At 42.4% G+C, this 21,949-nt stretch overlaps 1 protein-coding gene across 3 annotated transcripts in view; it reads left to right on the forward strand.

Moving 5' to 3' along the window:
* Positions 1-21,949, forward strand: part of pear1 (platelet endothelial aggregation receptor 1) — a 46,674-nt gene that overhangs the window by 12,838 nt on the left and 11,887 nt on the right. For all 3 annotated transcript variants that reach the window (XM_035164436.2, XM_035164438.2, XM_035164437.2), the window contains exons 2-8: positions 9,638-9,748; positions 10,468-10,569; positions 10,669-10,769; positions 14,472-14,564; positions 18,362-18,608; positions 20,493-20,595; positions 21,083-21,219. In XM_035164436.2, coding sequence (XP_035020327.2) covers positions 9,642-9,748; positions 10,468-10,569; positions 10,669-10,769; positions 14,472-14,564; positions 18,362-18,608; positions 20,493-20,595; positions 21,083-21,219 — 890 coding nt within the window. In that variant the 5' untranslated portion in view covers positions 9,638-9,641. The remainder of the gene's footprint in view (positions 1-9,637; positions 9,749-10,467; positions 10,570-10,668; positions 10,770-14,471; positions 14,565-18,361; positions 18,609-20,492; positions 20,596-21,082; positions 21,220-21,949) is intronic.

Here is a 21,949-nt window from a genome sequence, read left to right on the forward strand (position 1 = left end):
ACCAAAACCTATTTAAAAACATGATGTAATTAAATGGCTGGTTTACTTTGTGAAGCCGTGTATAAAACCCAAAGATACGGAATTTACTAGAATCTTAAAGCCAATGAAATGCAGCCAAGTTTCGAATGGTAGGAGCTGTTTGTCAGAATTGACTTTATTTTATTGTTGTTTTTGTCTGGGTGCTTCAAGGTGAGTTTCTCTATGATGGGACAATAACCAATAAGCCGATCATATCTCAGATCTTCTACCTGATTAATCCCCACTACTCCCAGTGTTTGGTTCTCGCTGGAAGTTTAAATTAATGTAATGGGGGACATGTGCTGTATCCTGTTTTTCTCAGCTTAATAAAATAGACCCCAGGCCGCAGAGCTTCAGGTTGCCAAAAGAAAAACTGTCTTGATGTTGTTGTCGAGATGACAAAGTGGTGACATGAGGTGATTTCATTCCTTCTCTTTCATTGCAGTTCTCCCAATTAGCAGAGCTTGAAAATGACCCAGGACAGATTGGCAGTCGGCAACGTGCATCTGTATTTAGACGTCTTGTGTTGAGGACGATCCAAATTATTTATTATCATGTTATTACTGGAAACCTGAGCAAAATATTGGGTCAGATCTCCTGACACATGTATAAAGCTGCTCTCAGACACACACTGAACTGGATAATCTCCTGAAATTACCAGGGGCTGTATGTGAGAACGCAAAATGTCCGAAATAGTAGAGTTCATAGAGTTGATGTCTAATAACGAACAAAGATACAGTTCCAGAGGGAGGATGTGGCAGTAAGACAATATGGTTGTCTGGAAAAGGAGACAAAAGAAACATTTATCAAAGTGCAGAAGGTGTGCAAGAGTTTCTTCAAGCTCCAAAGGTGAAAAGTTGAAGAATCCTCAGCTCACTTTCATGAATCTTCAAGACAACAAACACTGCGGAGCTCACTCGGCGAAATTCAGACTTCCAAGATCCGTGCCTCCCCCTCCTCTCCCTCCCTCACTAGATCATCCTTTTGTCACGCAACTCCCCCGAGAAACGTCAACTGCTCTGGAGCTGCCAGGAGTTTTCCACTCTTTTTGTTTTTTTCCAGTGCGGGGGTTCAGCTTCGTGGCAGCGTTTTACCACCTTTTACTGAAAGTGATGTCTGGACTGTTGACGGAGTGAATCATGTCGATGAAGGCGTCCTGATGCTCCACAGGACGATGTTGATAATGTGGCAAAATGAATGAACGGCGTTTAAACCTGCGGGTGTGTGTGTGTGTGTGTGTGTGTGTGTGTGTGTGTGTGTGTGTGTGTGTGTGTGTGTGTGTGTGTGTGTGTGTGTGTGTGTGTGTGTGTGTGTGTGTGTGTGTGTGTGTTTGTTGAGTATAATGGTGCGTTCTCACATTAAATTTCTGGGTGTGGCCTGTAATTGTTTCACCAGGCTGTTGTTAAGGGTCTCTGCAACCCCCCCCTCTACCCCCTCCCCAGCCTCCTTCCAAACACAAGCACGGCACAGCAGCATCTGCACAGAGCGTGTGCCAGTCCTACCGTGGTCTCACGGCCAAACCCGCCAAGACGAGAACCACGCATGCAAAGGATTATGGGTTTTTATATACGCAGTTTACAGAAACTCTGGTTTAACGCGGGGGTGGGTTGGGGGGAGGGGCAGGGGAGGGGGAGAGGGGAGTGCGGCTGCGGTCGGTGCGTCACATGGACGTCTCGGGCTAATTTATTCCATTTTCTGTCAGTTTCTGCCCTCGAGCAGTTTTATAGATTTGTTATTCTAAGAGCCGAGCTGTGAATTTGTGACAGAAACGCGTCGGCTGTCGTCTCCTGTGGAAGGTGTTTGTTTGATATCAGTGACGATCACAGTCAGGGAGAGATTCTTTAAATATCCTAAAGGCGGTGGAAGGGTTTTCTACGTGTAATGTTGCAGAGCGACGCTTTAATCATGTGCAGTTTAACCACGTTGTTGCCAGGAAACATTTGACTTGATTTTTGTCCTCCTTCATCTGTTGCTGGAGCTTATGCCAGTTTCTAATGTTCACCATTTCGCAGAGTGCACTGGTTTTCATTTGAACATTGAGGGCCCCTTTAAAAGAGCTGCATGAAGCCACAGACTCCTGTTTGCTAAGATTTCGTCTGCAGCAGCTCAATTTGAGGAGGTTTGACTTTTCCCAGAGTTCACCCTCGGTGGGCAGAGCTCCAGGGAGTCCGACCTGATACAAGAGCGATGATTCTTCATTTCTGCTCTCTCATTGTTTTAATGGGAATTATAATAGAGTTGAACCACTGCTTATCCCTCCCTGTGGGAACCACCGGTTGAGTAAATCACTTTGCATAATTCTGCTGTGTGCTGGTGGGTTGGGCAGGCAGCTCTTATTTTGAAACTGTATTCCATTGCAGTGACTATCATAACTATGATACCAAATTAAAACTAATCAGTTATTCAAGGGATTACGAAAAAATTTGATTGAATTGCATCGGCAAAGTCCTGAAAATCAATCTCATGCTTTTATTCATTTTTACGACCGTCCAAGTTTCTTCATTTCCTTTTATTTACAGTATTTCAAATTAATGCAGTAATGTTTTTTTTAGATCATTTGTCATTTTATATTATTCAACGGCAGTTTTGTTTTTTATTTAAACCTCAATTGAAAACAATATTTTCTCTTTAACCTCACATCCATCATTGTCTATTTAGTTTTACGAGCGACCCTATTGTGAACCTTTGTGATGGGAACACGGTATAAATATTGGAGTTATTACCGGGACAGAATGACACAAGGTATAAATCAGCTGCAGATTCACACTCAGGAATGCATCGCACCTGTGGGATCACGTGTCATTGCTCTCGAGCTGAAACCTACAGTGTTTCACCACGTTGACTTTGTGCGGGAGCCTCCGTGACCTTGGTGGGAGCCTTCAAGTAGTTCATAGAATAAAAGGCATTTTATGTTTTTATACTGTTATGAGTTTTGAAGAACATGTTTGAGGCTGCAACATCAAGAGAAGCACGGAAATGTTAAAAAAATTCTGTCATCAGAGAACCCTGACATGAAAACCAACTGGTATTTGGCAGGTCTCTCTCTCTCTCTCTCTCTCTCTCTCTCTCTCTCTCTCTCTCTCTCTCTCTACCAATATGTTATTCCATCTGCTTTATTTTCTTTCCCCCATGACTTCCCCTTCCGGTGGGTGACTAATATTTTCTACCTCAATTAGCTCCGAAACTGCGTAGAAATAAATAGTCAGGAATCTGAGGTTAGATTGAAAGGAAACAGCGAAGCAAACGGTTTGATCGGAGCCATGTGCTTAAAGCAGAATGAGAGTAAAACGGGCTCATACCTCCGCCAACGCCCCACAGTCCCCTTCAATTCAATCAAGCTGCACCATGTTACACAGACTCACAGATGTAAGTCAAAATAAATGTCAAAATATCCCCCTTGTCCAGATCCACATCAAAATTAAATCCGTCCCCCAAGTTCTGTGAAATTCGTTCAGTAGTTTCCTGCTGAAGAAACAAACAAAACGTCCTTAAGGGCAGTTACAAAGTTTATTATGAAATTATGTGAACGTTATGTATTAGTAGATCTTTCATCATCTTTTTAAAGTTCAATTTCTGTTTATTAAACGAAAACCACAATTTAAAAATAATTTGACATTTATCTTTTTATAAATGTTCTCGTCAAAACAGCTCCGTGATTATTACAACCAAAGCCTCAATAAGCTGAAACAAACCAACAAACCGACTTGGTGAACCTGTTTTTTTCCCCCTTGGAACCTGTTTTTAGTTTAAAACCAGCACAAGACAATAATTATTTATTATTTTGAAAGTCAATATCAAGTCAATATTTCATCATTTGTATTTATTTTGTGAGTAATCTCAGGGTTGGAGGTTCGAGTCCCAGTTTCTGTGGACGCCTTGTGTGGTAGCTGTCATGTGTTCATAATTGTATAGCTAGTTGTTGTTGAATTACTGAAAGTGACATCATCAGGAATACATCAGCATTTTGATTATTAGCTTTCTCCGTAAGAGTTTGTCATCTCAATATGAAACTTGTTTTACACATTATTTGTTAAACAAGCAAGATTTATCGTTTTAATCATTAAACTCAAGATGTGCAGGAAGCTGAACTTTGTTTTCTTGTGAAACAAACAAGTGGTTTCCTGCCTTCAACCACATCACCACTGTCCAGAGAGGACAGTTACGTCTTCGCATCTAACTCAAGAAAACAAATATCAACCTCTTCCTTCATCAGGTTGTTTCTTCTTGCTTGTGATGCTCCTCTGAGAGAACATGTCCCCCTCACATGGGTGTAGTCTCTGTCCTGACTCTTTAACTCCTGGAGATAATGGCTCTAATGCATGAAATCAAATCATTATCATTTTGTAGTTGTCAGCACTCAGTCGTCCTGAAGGGCCCGTGATTGAAATGGAATATGTTAACAACACGGATACCGATGTCTCGGGAGATTAATATAAAACCAGTGCATCTGTTTTCAGTCGGGATTTGTTTTCGCTGTGCGGTTCTGGAAGGGGGGGGGGCGTTGCGGGGCCCTTATTAAACTGCTCACAGCGTTCGTCAGTCGGAGCGGAGTGCGCACGCGTGGTTCGATGCTTTGTGGGCCTCGACAGTATGAGTCAAGAGAAATCCAGGGTATTAACAAAATGTCCTCAGATACTAAAAATAGGTTTGCTCTGAACTGGTTTCAGCGTATGGGACTCATTTGATGTGTGTGTTTGTCCATGAAAGAAAGTAGTGCAGTGTGTGTTGGAGTGTGTGCAGACATTATATGTGTGTGTTGATGCGCCACTCATGTGTGTGTGTGGCTCTTTGCCTGTTTTCTATTGGTCTGTAAAGCCACATGAAAGTTTCCCTGCTCTGGGTGAGATTGTCTGTTTTTTTCATCACAAGCACAACCAGAAATATGTTGGACCGACTTTGACTGTTCTAGTTTTTTTAGTTTTTATCAGATCTCGGTCCAGACTTTGGCCCTTTGACCGGTGGATGTGAACGGTGGGAGCGCGCTCACGTTACCGTCACTTAGCTGTTACCTAAGCGCTTCGGAGGTGAATGGAAAAGCTGAGAGGCATCAGGCTTCTGCTGCTGGAAGACGCTCAGAAGTACTGATAGCTCACAGCTGAACGTAACAGAGACGAAGGTCGAGCAAAAAAAGGAAAGAGATGGAATCAATCAGCAAACAGCTCAGGTAGAGTTTCATGTTAAACCACATTTTACCTGCAGTAAATACTCAGGTCCAATGAAATGATGAAAACAACAGATGTCTGAGCTCTTTCCTCGGTCGACACGGTGAAAACTACAAGATGGAGACGTGCACGTTTTAAACCAAACGCCAGCCGGTCTCTGAAATCAAATCAAATTAAGTCATTATCCGTTTAAAGTCAAGAGCATTATACACAATACAAAACAAATAAAAGACGACGCCGATTAAAGCTGTTTATTTACCAAACGCTGCTCACACGTCACAGTGGGTTTTTGTTTGCACTAAACTCTGATCATGTGACCCAGTTACATTCTGCATCCAAATGAAATCAACACATAAAGCGCACAAAAACATTAACCAAACACTTTTTTAAGGTGATACAACAAAGCATCTCATTACATCTTAAATTCCTCTTTAAGGCTGCAGGAACTCAAACAACCAAGAATTCCCAGCTGCTCCTCCAAGTCCAGTTTACTGATGATGGAATAACCAGATATTACCCCCTCTCCTCAGTGTAGGTGACCCACACACTCAATACAAACAGCAGCTGAGCTCGACTCCAAAACAATTCCTCCTGCGCTCATTAAGCTCCGTTTCTCAGCATTTAAGAATTCTCGTGCGGTTTGAAGAACCTTCTAATGAAACGCAATTAAAATGAAAAGAGGGTAATGAAAAATATTTACCCCGAGCCCAATGAAGTGGCTGGTGAAGTTGATGACTCCTCCTGATAAAAGCCATATGCCTGTTGTCATAAAAACCCTTGGCACAGATTTCTTAGGCGTTAGCAGTTGTGCCAGCGGGAGAATTAACTCCCGACAGTGGATAGTGGAGGAGTAAGAGGCTCATCTATCAGAAGCAGACGGATCTGTGCGCTGATTTATGTCATCGTCATCGAGCCAAATCACCGTTAGTGACAACCAGCGACTGGACAGACCTCACGTAAATCTGTTTAACGAGCCTCTGATTGGTCGTGGAGGTGTTTGTGGTCGACAGCTTCGACAAACACGTCAAATATTTCCCCCCAAAGTGCCAGAAACATCACATTCTGTAAACGTATGTAAAGTTGCAGTGACGGGAACTGAACTGCTGGAGTTAAAAGGCAGATTTGTGAGAGAAATATGTGTTTTCCACCACAAATAGATGCCACGAAGGAGACGGAGCTAGAAAGTAGTTTAACAGAGAAATGAGACAATGGACTCTTCTACCAGAAGTCAGGCTCTAACTTCAAAATCATCATTTTTTTTTGGAGATTTAGTTCTGAGTTTATCTTACGACCAAAGTTCTTACCAAAGTAGTCACTCCAAACTTTACTCTAACTTAACTTTTGGGATTACAGCTCGGTGAAAACGGTATTTGAACTCATAAGAGACTATCTCATAATGTTTTCTTAAGCCAAGAAAACCCAAATCTTTTTTCCTCAAAATCGTCCCAGGTTCTTAAAATACAAATATACTGAAGAAGTATGTTTCTCCGCCGTTTATCGACGGCACAAAAGCCTCCGAGCCAGAAACAGGATGATGAGCGATGCAGAGGAAACTACAGCCAACGGCCATGGACACATTTACAAATCATAGAATATTCCTAAGCCTCTGCCCTGGCGACAGCTGTGGCCCTGAGGCTTCATGTTGTCAGGGCCGTCCGTCTGATTCTCCTGAAACGTAATCTCTCAGGAACGCGTTGACGGAATTTCTTCAAATTTGGCACCAACGTCCACTTGGACTCATGTGTGAACGAATAAGACAAAGGTCAAAAGGTGAACGTCAGTCCGACATCACAGATAATGTCTTAGAGGGATATTTCAAGGGAAATATCAAAGTGGATGTAGCAATGGAATTCACTGTGACAAATTTGCAATACTTAAAGAATAGCAGAGGAGATGTGACCCTATTTCCTGCAGCATACAACCAAAAGGCCTTAAAGCTAAAAGGTTGGTAATCCTGGAAAAGGTAGAAAGTGCAGGGTACATTTTGAACATAATGCAACTGAGACATCCCAACTTCTATTTTCAGTTCATCTTACTTGCATTTGACAAGACTCATTTCCTAATTCTTTACTAAAGTTATATGAGTATAAACATAAAGCAGCTCTAACCAGTGTTTTTAAACGAAGTCGGAGGTCCCAGTGAGACGTCTCAACAACTACTAGATGGTTTGCTGCTGGGTTTTGTAATTATTTTGTAATAACTCTGGAGAGAATCTTTTATGGCTCAAATGTAAAAAAGCATTAAGCTCCAAGCACCACAGTGTGTCCTGTTAGCTTGGCTGCAGAGTCTCATCCAGTTCTTGTCCCTTCTTTAACTCTAAATAAACTTCCCATGCGATGTCAGCGGGTAAACAATACTAAAAGCCCACTCTGTGAAATTTAATGAGTAAAGATCTAAGGACCTCATTTTTTAATTCTGACATCTTCTGTTTGTTTGACCGAAGAAGATCATCTTGATCCGTCACTCGATCCGTCAGCGTCCCAGCGTGTCTGAGATCCCCCGAGGGGACATGTAGAGGACATGAGAAGCAGCTCTGTCAGAGGGGACTTGTTGAGAAAACAGTGGAGAACAAGCTGCGCCGATCCTGCGTCAACACGACGTCGCCGTTCTCTGATAAATGTCGTTACATTCCCACGATGCTTTTAGCCTTTGACCTGGAGACTCACGCTGCCGGCCTGCCGAACTGCTCCGCTCATTTCCATGGGATATTTTTAAAAGGGGAAGAAATGGCCTTCCTCCTGCTCCCTGAGAGCCTCACAGGGTCCCCGTGCCGAGACGCTCTCTCAGCCCGACGCCCTGATCAGATCCAGATGCGGCAAGTGTGGACGGGGACAGCGGACGAGCGGCTTCACGGCAGCACTGATTGATCGGGGTCAGGACGAAGTGGGGATTCACGTTTCTTGACTCTGACACTCCTCCTCCTCTTCCTCTCAGGTTTTTCTCCTGATGCCTGTGTTTTTATGTCCGCTGCTCAGACGGCGTGCTGCTCAATGGGGAGCAGACGGCGTTACGCTTCACGTCTGGCTCTTCGCCTCACCTCTGCTGAGTGTTTAATGAACTCTTTTACAGTCAGAGGCTCAATCTTAACCGCAATTTATAGGTGCCCAGAACCAGTTTTCAATGAATCCTTCCATCTGCCACGCTGTGAGACGTCAATTATAGTAAATGAAAAACAAAAACAGGGAATGCAAATCTCCTGTTGAGAGAAGGAACAGTTTTTTTTACATCTTCCATCTGTGTGTGTGCAACATTTTCCACTGTGTGTTCCCCTCGCAGAGAACTGCACAGTTACTGCTGAGTGACAGGGAAGCTCAGATCTGTCGTACCGTTGTAAAAAAGAAAACTACAAAAGCATAATACTTATATATGGATTTTTTGCCTTTGAAAATAGTACACTGGGGCAGTGAACATTTACAGAAGTATAGTGGTAGTATTTACAGGAGGAGGAGGAGACAAGTGGCCGCAGGTTTGGTTCGGACCCGGAACCTTTATTTCCATGTTTTCCAATTTTCTCTCGTCTTTTCATGCTTCAAACCTTTTACCATCAACAAAGGCTTAATCCCCCCCACTTAGAGAAAACTTCACCTTTAGGGCAAATGGTCCCTCAAATTCAATCAAGCTGCGAATAAGAAATAATAATTACCATTTGTGAAATCAGATTTAAAACCACTTTGTTAAAGAACTGAGTGGTAAATGTGTCTTTTTAACCCTTTTCCCGTTGTTAACAGGTTTTGTTTCATTCTAAAAATGACAGGAGCTCCCTTTTCACATTATTTATATATATTGATCAAATGGATCTACAGCAAAAGCTTTAAGAAGTGGGCTTTTGTCTTTTTGTTAAATTCACAAGCAGAGTGGCACTCAGAGCTAACCTCAAACATTAAGGCCCAAAAGTCCCATTAAATCCAACCGAGCTGCAACAAATCTCACACACTCACAGATATCAGTCCTCTAAATGTGCGAGATAGTTTTACCCATTAAGACCCATTAATGATTTCCTGGGAGAATAGTGAAAATGCTGGATAACGCAATGTTAATGAAAGTGGAAAAAAAAGTTTCCTGGATCTGCCGCCTCATCGGGATCCACATCAAAATTTAATGAGCTCTTTCCCAAACCATAACGCAGCCTTCCATCAAGTTCCATGTAAATCCATCCAGTAGTTTTTGGTGAATCTCGCCTAAAAACAAACAAACAAACCAACTAACAAGCAGATGGGGGTGAAAACATAACCCCCCTTGGCAGAGAAAACAATGCAAACTATTTTAAAAATCTCACAAACGACCAGAAAGTTAAAACATAATCTCCTTAACAAACAAACAACAATGAACTTGTTGCACAACCAGACTACATTGTATTGTACAAATGTACAAAACCTTTCATGCATTTAGTTTTCTAACGACATGTGTCGGTTACTGTCTCCCTCTTTAAACGCCTGTTTTTCATTTCCCCCTCCCAGGACCATGCCGACCATGCAGAGCTCCGTCGTCCTGCTGATCGTTAGCGTGCTGATCGGTCTGAGCTGCTCCCTGAACCCAAGGGACCCGAATGTGTGCAGCCTGTGGGAGAGGTGAGGCCACTTTATCTACGACAAACACGCCGCCAATTAAACTCCTGTTTTATGGGTCACAGTTTGTTTTAGCAGGATTCAAGAGGTGGTCGGGTTAGGGCCCATCACATAAATGATCAAATTCACTTTATGGAAAGATTCTCTGCAGCTCAGAGATTAACTTGCTCAGTAAAGACGGAAAACTCAACATTAGATTCTGCATCTACTTTTATTGTTTTACGAGTCAATTCAGTTTTCAGGATAGAAATAGTTTGTTACTTGGATGTGATCAGATCTATCAGGGCCTAATAACTTTAAATTCAATGTTGCTGGTGCTGACATCTGACCAGATATGTAGGATATTTACATTAATCTATAACTTCCATCTAAATAACAGAATAAAAACAGGTTTTATCTGAGGCAGAATGTATAAAGAAAATAAAATCAAAGGAGACATATTTTACTTTTCCAATTTGTCCTCTAGTGTGTTGTGTAGGTTTTTTGTGTATGTAAAAGTTAAAAAGTCTGTTGTACCCCTGCTAGAGAAAATCAGGAAATCACCAAAGTAGGGTTCATCTTCTGGAGACCATGAACATCTTCAAAATGTCTTGGTCATTTGTCAGGATAATATTATGCTCCTAGCTGAAAAGTAAAAAGTTACCAGAAATGGAGCAGGAAAACTTTTCTATTTATTCTGTGAATCATTGACAGCCTGAACTTCAAGTTGTTTCCTTTTCCAGCTTCACCACCTCAGTCAAAGAGTCGTACTTGCATCCCTACGACCAGGTGACAGACGAGCCCTGTTCCGACCCTCGGACCTCCTACCGATGCATGCGCCACAGGTACTGCCAGCTGGGTGACTCATTTCCTGTCGGGGGTTGACTTCCTGTTCCTGTCAGCGGTGGGTCACGGCGTCCTGTTTGACTCTGTCATTCTTTCAGGATCACCTACAAGACGGCCTACAGGCAGGCGGTGAAGACGGACTATCGCAAGAGGTACCAGTGCTGTCCCGGCTACTACGAGAGCAGAGACAAATGTGTCCGTGAGTAACCGTGGGAACCTTTTAATTGTCCTTCCTTCCTTGTCCGAGCTTGTTAATAAATCAGACAAAGAATCAAACAGCAGCTGGAGGGTAACAGTGAGAGTCCTTGGTCAGTAGAGAATCGTCAGACCGAGGTTTTAACCTGTGGTTTTATGAACCATCACCACATTAAACACCAAACTGAAGGTTTTTAACTCAAAGATTCAAGATTCAATACTTTGTCATCAACAAGGTTTATTACACTTTGTCTCGGTGAGCTCAGCCAATCATAGACAACAACAAAAATACACTCACTCAAAGTGCATCATAAAGTATGAGACACAAATAAAAACTGAACCGTCCTAAAAAGAAATGTTGAAATAAATACAACAAATGTTAAGATAAATGAAACTTCAATGTATAGAATGTGTAGATAAGACACCAACTGTACAAGTCACTATATAAAGAAAAAATAATCCAATAGTCCATAATGAAAAAACTTAAAATATATATATATATATACTCTAGTAACTCACACAGTAACCTGAATATTCTGCATTATTCTAATTTATAGTCAAATTCTTGTGAAGATTTGATTATTTATGTATTTTGAGTGTGTTATATTTTTGTGTTTGCTCCTGGTTTAATAAATTTTGTTAATATGGCAATAAAGTCTTGAATCTTGGATCTTCGTTTTACGTAATAAAATCCATTTAATCCAGCCCAGAATTCTGAAGTCGTTTGTCATCGTCCATTACAGCCAAGTGTTTGTAGACGCACACAGACTCTCGGGAAACAAAGTAATGCGACGCTGCAACATGATGATGGAGGAATTCAATCAGCAGCTAAAATGGTGGCTGTGGTTTGTGAGTGAAATAATGTCACGTTTTGTGCACACAGAGTGATTCAGTGTCATTACGCAAAGCAAGCTGTTTTTCTCTCTTTTCCACACAATGTGCAAAGTCAACGAGGAGCATATGACACTGGAATTACCAAAATTATGGGTTTGATTCCCACCGGAGCTTCTCATGTTGAAAACACAGTATGTACTGGCAGCACCAGCTGGAATCTTCAAACTGTGTTTTTGTTAAAAACCCTGATGCTCCCGTCTTGGTCGTTTTCATAATTTCCTTTCAAGGATTTCACATCTTTTTTTTTTTTTTTCCACCAGCAAAATATATGAAAGACTCAAGATGTGTCACTGCTGCTGCTGGTAAAAGCTCAGCAACTAAAACTCCAGCACATGAACAATATCATCAGTGGACGTGTTCCTGAGGCAGCACTTTCATCAAGATCCACAATTAGTCATTAGGGGAAAAAGGTGAACGGGTTAAAAAATATACAAACTTTTACAAAGTTAAAGAAAGTGAAAGAAAGATCCCGGATCCGTCCTGAGATCTGGATCTGCACCAACATTTAAGAGCTTCTACCCTGAACTACTTGGAGGAGGTAATAAATATCAAGTTGTCCAAACCAAGAAGGCTTTTAGATTTCAGGTCACAGAGTATTTCTGGAGTGGAGTCAAAGGAGATTCATAAAAGTTTTCTATTTAAAGCATTATGCTTTGATACTGATTGGATAATGTTTTGTGTCCATGATGGAAATAAAACAAACATGTCATTATTTGTCTTAAAAGCATTTCTACATATGGATTTGATTCATGTCTCGGTTGATTTCTCTCTAATAGAACTTTAAAGATATAATATGTTACAACTAGAACAGTTTGTTGACTTTGTTGACAGTTTGGTTTGAACAGTGTTGGAACAGTTTGTTCCAACACTGTTCAAACCCAGAGAATCTTTATTCAAGGTAACAGAATTTTGGTCGCGTTTGCTGCGTAACTTTAAAACATGACCTCATCCACCCATTTGCATCAGATAGACTTTCATTTCCCATGATCCCACACTGCTTCAAACTAGCTCTTTTGTCATTGTTATGATCGAGAGACCCCCTAGTGGCGGAAGTTATTTAACGTTTAACTCATAGATGTTTCGTTTATTCCTTTTGAAAACTTAAATCTGACCCTAACTTGAACATTCAGAGCAGCAGGTTTACAGTTCAAAACAAAACCCCGTTGGAAGAATATTTTTGTCATTTGAAAATAAATAAACGGTCGCAGCCGTAAACAGCAACTCGGTAAATGGTCTCGATGGTTGAGAAGATTCTACCTCAGCTTTACAAACTGGTTGATCTCAGAAAAAGGACGATGGTAATAACAAGGTTTGTGTGAGTGGATGCCTCGAAAGTTGGGAAAGATAATTTTGGTCGCTTATTGTTGACACACCTTTCAAAGCAGTCTCTAATCTTGGCCATGACGTGTGTGTGTGTGTGTGTGTGTGTGTGTGTGTGTGTGTGTGTGTGTGTGTGTGTGTGTGTGTGTGTGTGTGTGTGTGTGTGTGTGTGTGTGTGTGTGTGTGTGTTCGTTCGGTGGCCAAACAAAAGCTCCTGATTTTCCTGACTGACATCATGTAGCTTGCAGAGTTTTATAATTGAAATCTCTCTTCAACGTGTCGTCTCTGAGTCCACTGTACAGGAGGTACAGTGGACTCTTTGTTTTCTAAATACATAGAATTAGATATAATTGGATGCTCCTCCTCCATTTAACGACGTGTTGCTCTTTACTTAGATTCCCCCAAATCGCCACCTTCCACTCGCGTTCAACTCGGGAGAAAATAAAAACAGAGGAATTATTGTTCGCGCCTGAAATACACGGCACACGTTTTCAATGGCACATGATATTTGCGGCGGAATTATTAGTCGTCGGTCAGAAATGCATGTTGGAGTTAACTTAATTAAGAGCAGAAGCGTTTCTAATGCTGGCATGCAGGCTCTTTAAAGACGCTCTGAGGGGAAGCTCCTCGGCATCTGGTGCCTTCAGCTGCTTGGCGGAGTCCAGCTGTCAGGACGGACGTGCGATGGAACGACTGAGACGCAGCTGAATAGATTGAAAAGGGCACAAACAGGTAAACTGTTAGGGAGCTCAAATAGTCTCAGGACCGTCAGAGTGCGAGTGGTGAGTGGATGTGAACTGGAATGTAAATTAAAGTGATGATAACAATATTAGCTTTGTGTAATTGGGCATTTTTCAACATTTTCATTGACTTCTCATGGATCTTGATGAATATGTGGCATGTTTATAGAGGACTGGTCCTTGAGATTTGTTTACCTTGGCGGAGGTTTGCACTCCACTGTTCCATCCTGGTCTATATTGGGGATGGTATGGTTTAGAAAAGAGAGCTTGAACTCCGTTGAAAGTTTGAACTTTGTTTGCTCAAATCTCCTTTGATCAGGATCGGAGACACATGGAAATATGGTTTCATGCGATTCTCATGTGACCAAATCTGCACAAACACTTTGGGTTGCAGCCCAAAATTGTGAGGATTTGACTCAGAATGACCCAAAAGTGCTTTATACTTTACCCATAATGCAACAGCTTCAGATCACTGCACACCTTCCTGTTCGTTTAAAAGTTTAATAATATATATGTTATATATACGGATGGGAGATAAAAACTATGTCAAGATGAGAATTTTCCTGTCAGTCAAATATAGATAATATTATTTCATTTGAATATTGCACTTTAGTTAATATTGCTATTGATGAACATTATATTCCAATATTTATTGATATTGTTTTATTGCCCAACCCTGGTTACGTTTTATTTCCAGAGAGTTTCCCACAAAGCCAGGTCTGTTAATAAGAAGTTGTTTTTCTGATCCCCAGCTCGCTGCACCAAGGAGTGTGTGCACGGCCGCTGTGTCGCTCCCGACCGGTGCCAGTGCGAGGGAGGCTGGCGAGGAGACGACTGTTCCAGCGGTATGAATCAGCCTTTTCTCTCTCTCCCTCAGACATGTCCTCACTCCTTCGCTCTCGTTTGCTTTTTTTCCTTCTATCACCTTCTCTCATCTTCACTCTCACTCACACAACAGGAAATGACACCTGGCCGTTAGTCAAGGGCCTGATCTTCCCCGCACAGCGCTCCATCACACAGCGGACGCCTTTCCAATGGAAACAGCGAAGGGAGTGTTACAGCGCGCACAGCAATGAGTCATTAACGTCAGGCTCAGTCCACGAGTGTCTCGGTTCTCCTCCTCCTCCTCCTCCTCCTCCTCCTCTCACTCACTTACTCTTCAAAATGAGCAGTTACAATGAGCCATAATTCAGCTTTTTCCTAATAAAGCTGAGAAGTGCACTAAATTACAAAAAGAATCAAACAATCAAGCGTAATGAAGCCGATAAATCTCCCTCCAACAAATGTGTTGAAAACCAGCACCAGAGACATAAGTTAGGAGTTAAGCTGCTGTGTGATGCACGGAGAGAAGCCAGAGTCCATAAAAACAGGATCTAAACAGACATTTAATCTTCTCTTTTTACACGTTGAGACTTTTACCAACTGAAGTCAGCAGAAAGAAGTTGTAATATTTATTCAAGGCATGGAGCAGTAAGTTTAACCCTGTTCGTCTTGTCTGAAATCTTTAAATCTGATCTTCTGAACACAAGTGTGAAACCAGGACCACGTTTCACTTCACTTCAGTTTCCTCCCTCCCCCCCTCCCTCACACAAATGGAGTTTTCCACTGCATTCAGCTGGGTCAATAGTCCACACGGCCTCCTCCATTTTCCCCCCGCACTCCTCTGCAGAGAGAGGGAATTAACTCCAACGGGCAGCGGTCGGTGTCTTGACAGGGGGATGATGGGAAGGGGAAATGGAAAATGTTACCCCACTACTCCGTCTTGCCGGGGCCAGTTTTCTCCATCTCTCCCTTCGCTCCCTCTCCACCGCACTGCTCACTTACGTAAATTCTCTCTCTTTTGTTTTTTCGCTCGTTCGCTCAGCTCTCCTCTGCATCGTCGTCTCTTTTTGGCAGAACTGGGCCCTGACGCTTCCTGGATGCCTGTGTGTTGAGTTATCTAACTGTGGGAAAGAGGAGAGGGCCCCGAGGTTTTTAATACTGAACGCTCTCAGGACTGTTTGCCCATGAATTTGGAGAATAAACTGAAGGAGGGGAGGGAACTCAGTCCAAGAAGATGACACAAAGAGAGGACAGCGGGGAGATGAGATGAAAAATGGAGTTTAGATGCAACAAGCTGGAATGTGGCTCATCAGAGTCGTATTTGCTTCGCGTTTCGAGGCAGATTTCGAGCTGGAATCTAAAACGAGCTGCTGGTTCAACGTCCAGGAGACCGTGTGGACGTCAGGCGCAAAACAAAACCCGAAGCATTGCTTGGAAAAGTCACAGGGGAAAAGAAGAATTTTCCCACCAGATCAGTGCGTGTTCTATAAAAAGAGCAGAGAGAAGATGTCAGCTCTGAAGTGGGTGTCACTCATATTAATGATACTCTACGTTTACAGAAATGTCACTTTCTGTTTGTTTATCAATGTTCAACATTTTCTGTTCAAAATGTTAAAGGTCCCGGTGAAGTGACCACAAACAAAAACCAAAAAGTTATTCTTGTTTTTTGGGTTATCCGTCCGTCCTGTTATTGTGATCATGATATGTCAACAATGCTCTGAGGGGATTTCTTCATGTTTGGAGAACAGAAGTTATTCAAATTTGGTTTTCAAAGGTCAAAGGTCAAGGCCACAGTGACCACGTGTTCTTGTGATGTATCAGATCCACCCACAAGGAATTTGATTACATCTTGGCTCGAATATTCACTTGGACCTGATTAGACCTTGGAGGTCAAAGGCCAAGGTCACTGTGACCATACAAAACTTTTTATTGTCTTGTGAACGTGTTATTTTAAAAACAGCTTGAGAGAATCCTCTCAAATTCGGCACAAACGTTCACTTAGAGTCACAGATAAACTGATTCGATTTCAGAAGTCAAAGGTCATGTTGACGTTATATAAGGGAATAAAATGTGTGGACTGACACTGCACTGGTTGGCGGAGGCACGCGACCACAGTGCAGCGATTCTAGGTTTGAATCTGAAACTTCTGCCGACTTCGTGTTGATCCTCGCTCCCCATTAAAGTGAATAATTCAAAGCTGGACACACTTTAGGCTAAAGTGAGTTTATTCGATGGAAGTAAACAAACTCAGCAACACTCTCAGAGGACGACTTGCACTTGGGGACGTGTGTTTACATGCAGATAAACAAACAGATGGGAAGACTCTTGGTCGGTGGAGGGCTGACACTCTGCCAGCTGGTTGCTCACAAAAAACAAAAAAACACGTCCAATATGGTAAATCTCAGCCGTTCACTCATCGGCTGCCTGGACGGATCGGCCCTTCAGCTCTTACACCGACAGGCCTGCAGACCCCTCGGTAAATCCCCCCAACTCTCCTGGAGAAGGTCTGTGTAAACATCATTGCCGCTCCAGCTGAATTTCTCATTACTCCCCGTGACACACTCCAGCAGATCCCCTCTCTCGTGCCCACAACGAGAACAAGCGGAGTTATGATTCATTTAAACAAAAAGAGGCAAGGGTCCCTGCTCCCAGTTACTGCAGTAAACACGAGCGATTTGCTCCAAACCAAATTTGGCTCTATACCCTCCCCTCTATGTAATTAACGTCAAAGCAGTCCTTGTGCTTCTCAAGGCTGTGGCAGGGCATGTGTTCAGCAGGGGCTAAGGTAAGGGGGGGGCCTTGTTGATTTTGCGCATTTTAAAGAGATGATTCCACGGAGGTCAGCGTGAAATCGTTGGCATTGTTTTTAAGCGTGAGAGAAGATAACTGACGCTCGTCCATCAGCTACGTCAGCGCTGTTGGGTATCACGTTTTTTCCTTGATGATGGGCGACGTCCAAGGCAGCCGAAAGTTATTGATGAGAAATTTGAGGAATGCACCCCGTGACCAATCCGGGTTCTCTAAGCGGATTGAGATCTCTTCGTCATGAATTGAAATCCAAACCTTGTGTGAATCTCCAATGCATGCTAACACCCCACACACACACACACACACACACACACACACACACACACACACACACACACACACACACACACACACACACACACACACACACACACACACACACCGATCTGCAGGCTTCTGTAAAATTAACCATTTAAAACTCGACCGTCCTGTGAGCTCCATGCAAATCTCCCTGCCATTTTGAATTTATTTGTTGGTAACATAACACTCCTGAGCTAAAGGGGCCACATTTGGACGTAGAGATCCACAGTAATGTGCGGAAGAGACAGTGCCCCCCCGAGCACTCGTCCTGTCTCGTTTCTGAATTTAATCAGATTAGTTTCTGTCTGTGTTTCGTGACGTCATATATTTCTGTAAGTGCACAACCAGGAGAAAACTGCAGCAAAATGATCTTCGTCTTAATGCAGGTGGCAGTAATCATGTGTAATGTTGTTTTAATGTGTTTTTATTTAAGTTTGACTCAATGTTTTTGCAGTTGGACCATTTTACTGGAATAGTGGCAAAGGAGTGATGTAAATGTGTGTAGTTGTGTAAGTGCAGGAGTTGCTGAAAAAAAATAATCTGGATACATTTTTTTAAAACAAAGCAAATCCAAACTTTTTCACATTTATACAAATTTGGACTCAAATAAAACAAATAATCAGTTTTGGTTCCAATATCTATGCAAAATGAATTTTCCTGGAACAACATAATCAATAATAAATAACCAAGTTTTCCTTTTTTCCCTCCTCAGCCTGTGATGACAAACACTGGGGCCCCGGCTGCAGTAATCAGTGCAAGTGTGAGAACGCAGCGCTCTGCGATCCAGTGAAGGGGACGTGTCAGTGTCCCCCGGGCTTCATAGGACGCCACTGCGAGGACTCGTGTCCAGCCGGCACCTTTGGGAAGGGCTGTCTGCAGAGGTGCAAGTGTGGGACCGGAGGGTCATGTGACCAGCAAACAGGAGAGTGCTTATGTCGGGACGGATTCACGGGGACATTGTAAGTGCACAGGAAAATAGTTGATAGGAGTTTAGTAAATGAGGAGATTAGTTCCAAAATGCTGGATTTATGGAGAAGAACATTACATTTAAAACTAGAAAACTACTGCTACTACTAAATCTGAATCATTATCCACATCAAATTTCACCTGTTCATAGATACAAGCACTTTACAAATCTGATTTTCTTTTCATAAAAGGTCTCTGCATTACTTCTTGAGAAATTCACTAAAAAGGTTAAAAAAACTCCTTCTCTGTTCAAGAGAGTGAAAAAACAAGTTCTTGGATCTGTCCCCTGATTTATAAACCCACCAAACTTTAAAGTGTCCCTCCCTGACCCCTACTATTTTTAAAATCAAGACCCATTAATTATTCCATAAGAAATTGGTTAAAAATGCTTTTAAAAATATAAAACAAATTCTTGGATCTGCCCCTTTGTTCGGATCAAGATTTAATGGGTTCTCTCTCTCGTCTCATATTCTGTCCTTCCACTAAGTTCTGTGAACATCTGTTCAGTAGTTTTTGTGAAGTCCTGCTGAAAAACAAACCAACGAATAGTCACACAGGGGTTGGAAGTAGTTTCTTTCCCTCAGGGGCAATTCGAAGCGAGCGTGTAAACAAAGGGCGAAACAGAGTCGACAGCTCATCAGATAGTCATCGAGATTTTTTCACCACAAACATCAACCTCATGATGAAAATCAGAGGATAATCAATATGATCACGATTCATCCTCCAGGGACCATGAAGCCCTGAAACTAATTTCCTCACATTCAACAGTTGTTGAGATATTTCAACCAACTGAGAACTCGGACATCTGGAGAGTCGGTGAAGCTAAACACTGACACACTTTCCCTTTTAGTATGTGAGACATTTTTAAAGTATGTGCAGTTGATTATTTCATGTGGAAAACACTGGACTCAACTTCTCAGAAGCCACAACTCCATTTTAACATGGAAAAAATAAAAACACTGCACCATAATCCATGAGTCATCAGTTACGCCCCAAATTTTTAGCTGCCCCTGAGGATGAGTACGCAATGAAAATTCCTCCACACTGGATATTAGTGGAAACTCCTCCGCTGCCAATGTGAAAGCACAACAATCCACTTTAAGCTAAATTAAACTTGGCGCCGCTGATGATGGGACGAAGCTCCTTCGATGAAAAGTGTAATGTCACCTCCGGGGTGAGATAGAAACTACGTCCTCAGAATGAACCGTGCTGCAGGTAGAGCCAAGTAATCTGACTGGTCAGAGGCACGTTCCAGTCGTGCTGATGATTCCCACAAGGCCGTCGTACTGCCAGGTCTTCAAGTAACGATGGAGCTACCGTTTCTTTCTTACGCTCTTCGTTCTACTTTTCTTCAGAACACTTTAAAAAACAGCTGCATGTTAACAGGTGCCAGTATTTTTGCTTATGTCTGCACAAGAGTTTCATGATTTCTACATTTGCAAATAGAAAAAAAACACGTGCAATCAAGGTAAACAACTTCATCAATTTGATGACACATGCATAAACACGCTGCAAATTGCGAAAACGACAACGTAAATGTTTCCAGGGGACCCAAAAAAGTGATGAGTCTGGCTGTAGTTCAATGCTTTGAAAAGTCTGCTATTCAACAAGTGCAGTGAAATAATGATCTTTAAAATTCAGCTCTTTTAATTGTCTGTTTGGAATTAATTAATTAATTTATTATGAACAAAAATATCCAGTAGAAAATGGAAAATACTCAAAGTACCTCAGAAAGGAACAGAACAGAAATGTACAGTACTTGAGTAAATGTAATTAATTAGTTGCCAAAACTTGTTTTTCTACATGCACTCTATTCATCAGTATCATCCCAGGACATCGGAGTTTTAAATAACCGTCATCTTCCTCCTTCTCTCCAGCTGTGAGGCAGCGTGTTCCAGGAGGTGTCAGGCACGCTGCCCCTGCCAGAACGGCGGTATCTGCCGGGGCAAAGGGATCTGCGCCTGCCCCCCCGGATGGACGGTACGTTTTTGTTTTTTAAAGTTCCCATTTGCAGTGACAACAACCTTCACATAATCCCAGGAGGTTTCTCGATTTCGTGTGAGCTCATGTGTTCTTATCCAGCTGGCTCCAAACTCTGGAGCCTATTTCTCAACACTGACATTTTGAAAGCAAACTGCCGTCTCCAGATAAATGCAGAGTTGTTTTTTTGGAAAACGTGCAAGAGATGAGGACACTTGTGTGATCCCAGCACAGAGCAAACTAATCAATTATGTTCTGAGTAACCGTATAAATTAAGTTGTCTCATTCCAGTTTTTGCAATCACACACACACACACACACACACACACACACACACACACACACACACACACACACACACACACACACACACACACACACACACACACACACACACACACACACACACACACACACACACACACACACACACAACTTTGGCGTTTCTCTTTCTGCCTGTTGAGTGTTTTCCCCTCGTCTCTCTGCAGGGGGCAGTCTGCACGGAGCGATGTCCAGAGGGCAGGTTTGGACCAAACTGTGAAGCGGAGTGTGTTTGCCACAACAGGGGCAAGTGCGACCCAGAAACTGGACAGTGCCAGTGTGCTAAAGGTTTCACTGGTAACAGGTGTGTGTGTGCACGGGTCTGCGTTGACTTTATTTTACTTCTCCTGTGCATGAGGCCGCCCTGTGGGCTGACTCAGGCCATCTCTGGTGTCTCTTTAGCCGTTTTCAGTAATGATCTCTGGAAAATGTCACATACATATTCTGGATTTTCTAGATTTTCACATATGAAGAATGCAGCAGGAGATTCTCCGGGTCAGACGCGTTCACTGCAACAGGAAAATGTCCCGAGCAGATAAGGGGGGGGTGGAGCACGCAGGGGGAAAGATGCAAAGTATAAATGCCACTGCAGAGATAACACGTTTTTGTTTAAGCTCTTGAATAAAATTTTTCCACCTTTCCAACATCTTCTCCGTGTATGGCACTTCTTCTTCATTCTATTCTATTTGTTTTTTTCAGCTTTGTGTCTGTTGTGTGTTAAAAACATCACCAACGCACCCACTCGCTTGCTTTTAGCGTATTCATCCATTTGATGTGCTTTGATATAAATCATTGCAGGCTGGTGTTTGCAGTGGACTCATGACACGTTTCATGATTTCTATTCGGTGAACTGTTTTTAATTTAAGACCTATTGTCTTTTTTTGTATAACAAACACCAGAGACAGAGGATTTCAGACTAATGTCTAACATCATGCTGGTTTCACCAAAACACAAAACAGAAGTTTAGATTCGGCTTGTGGTTCATGTTCCAACAACACATGTTTGCGTTTGTGTCGTTTCCCATTTGTCGAGCT

The sequence above is a fragment of the Hippoglossus stenolepis genome, chromosome 8 (genome assembly GCF_022539355.2).
Source record: "Hippoglossus stenolepis isolate QCI-W04-F060 chromosome 8, HSTE1.2, whole genome shotgun sequence".
NCBI classification, from domain to species: domain Eukaryota; kingdom Metazoa; phylum Chordata; class Actinopteri; order Pleuronectiformes; family Pleuronectidae; genus Hippoglossus; species Hippoglossus stenolepis.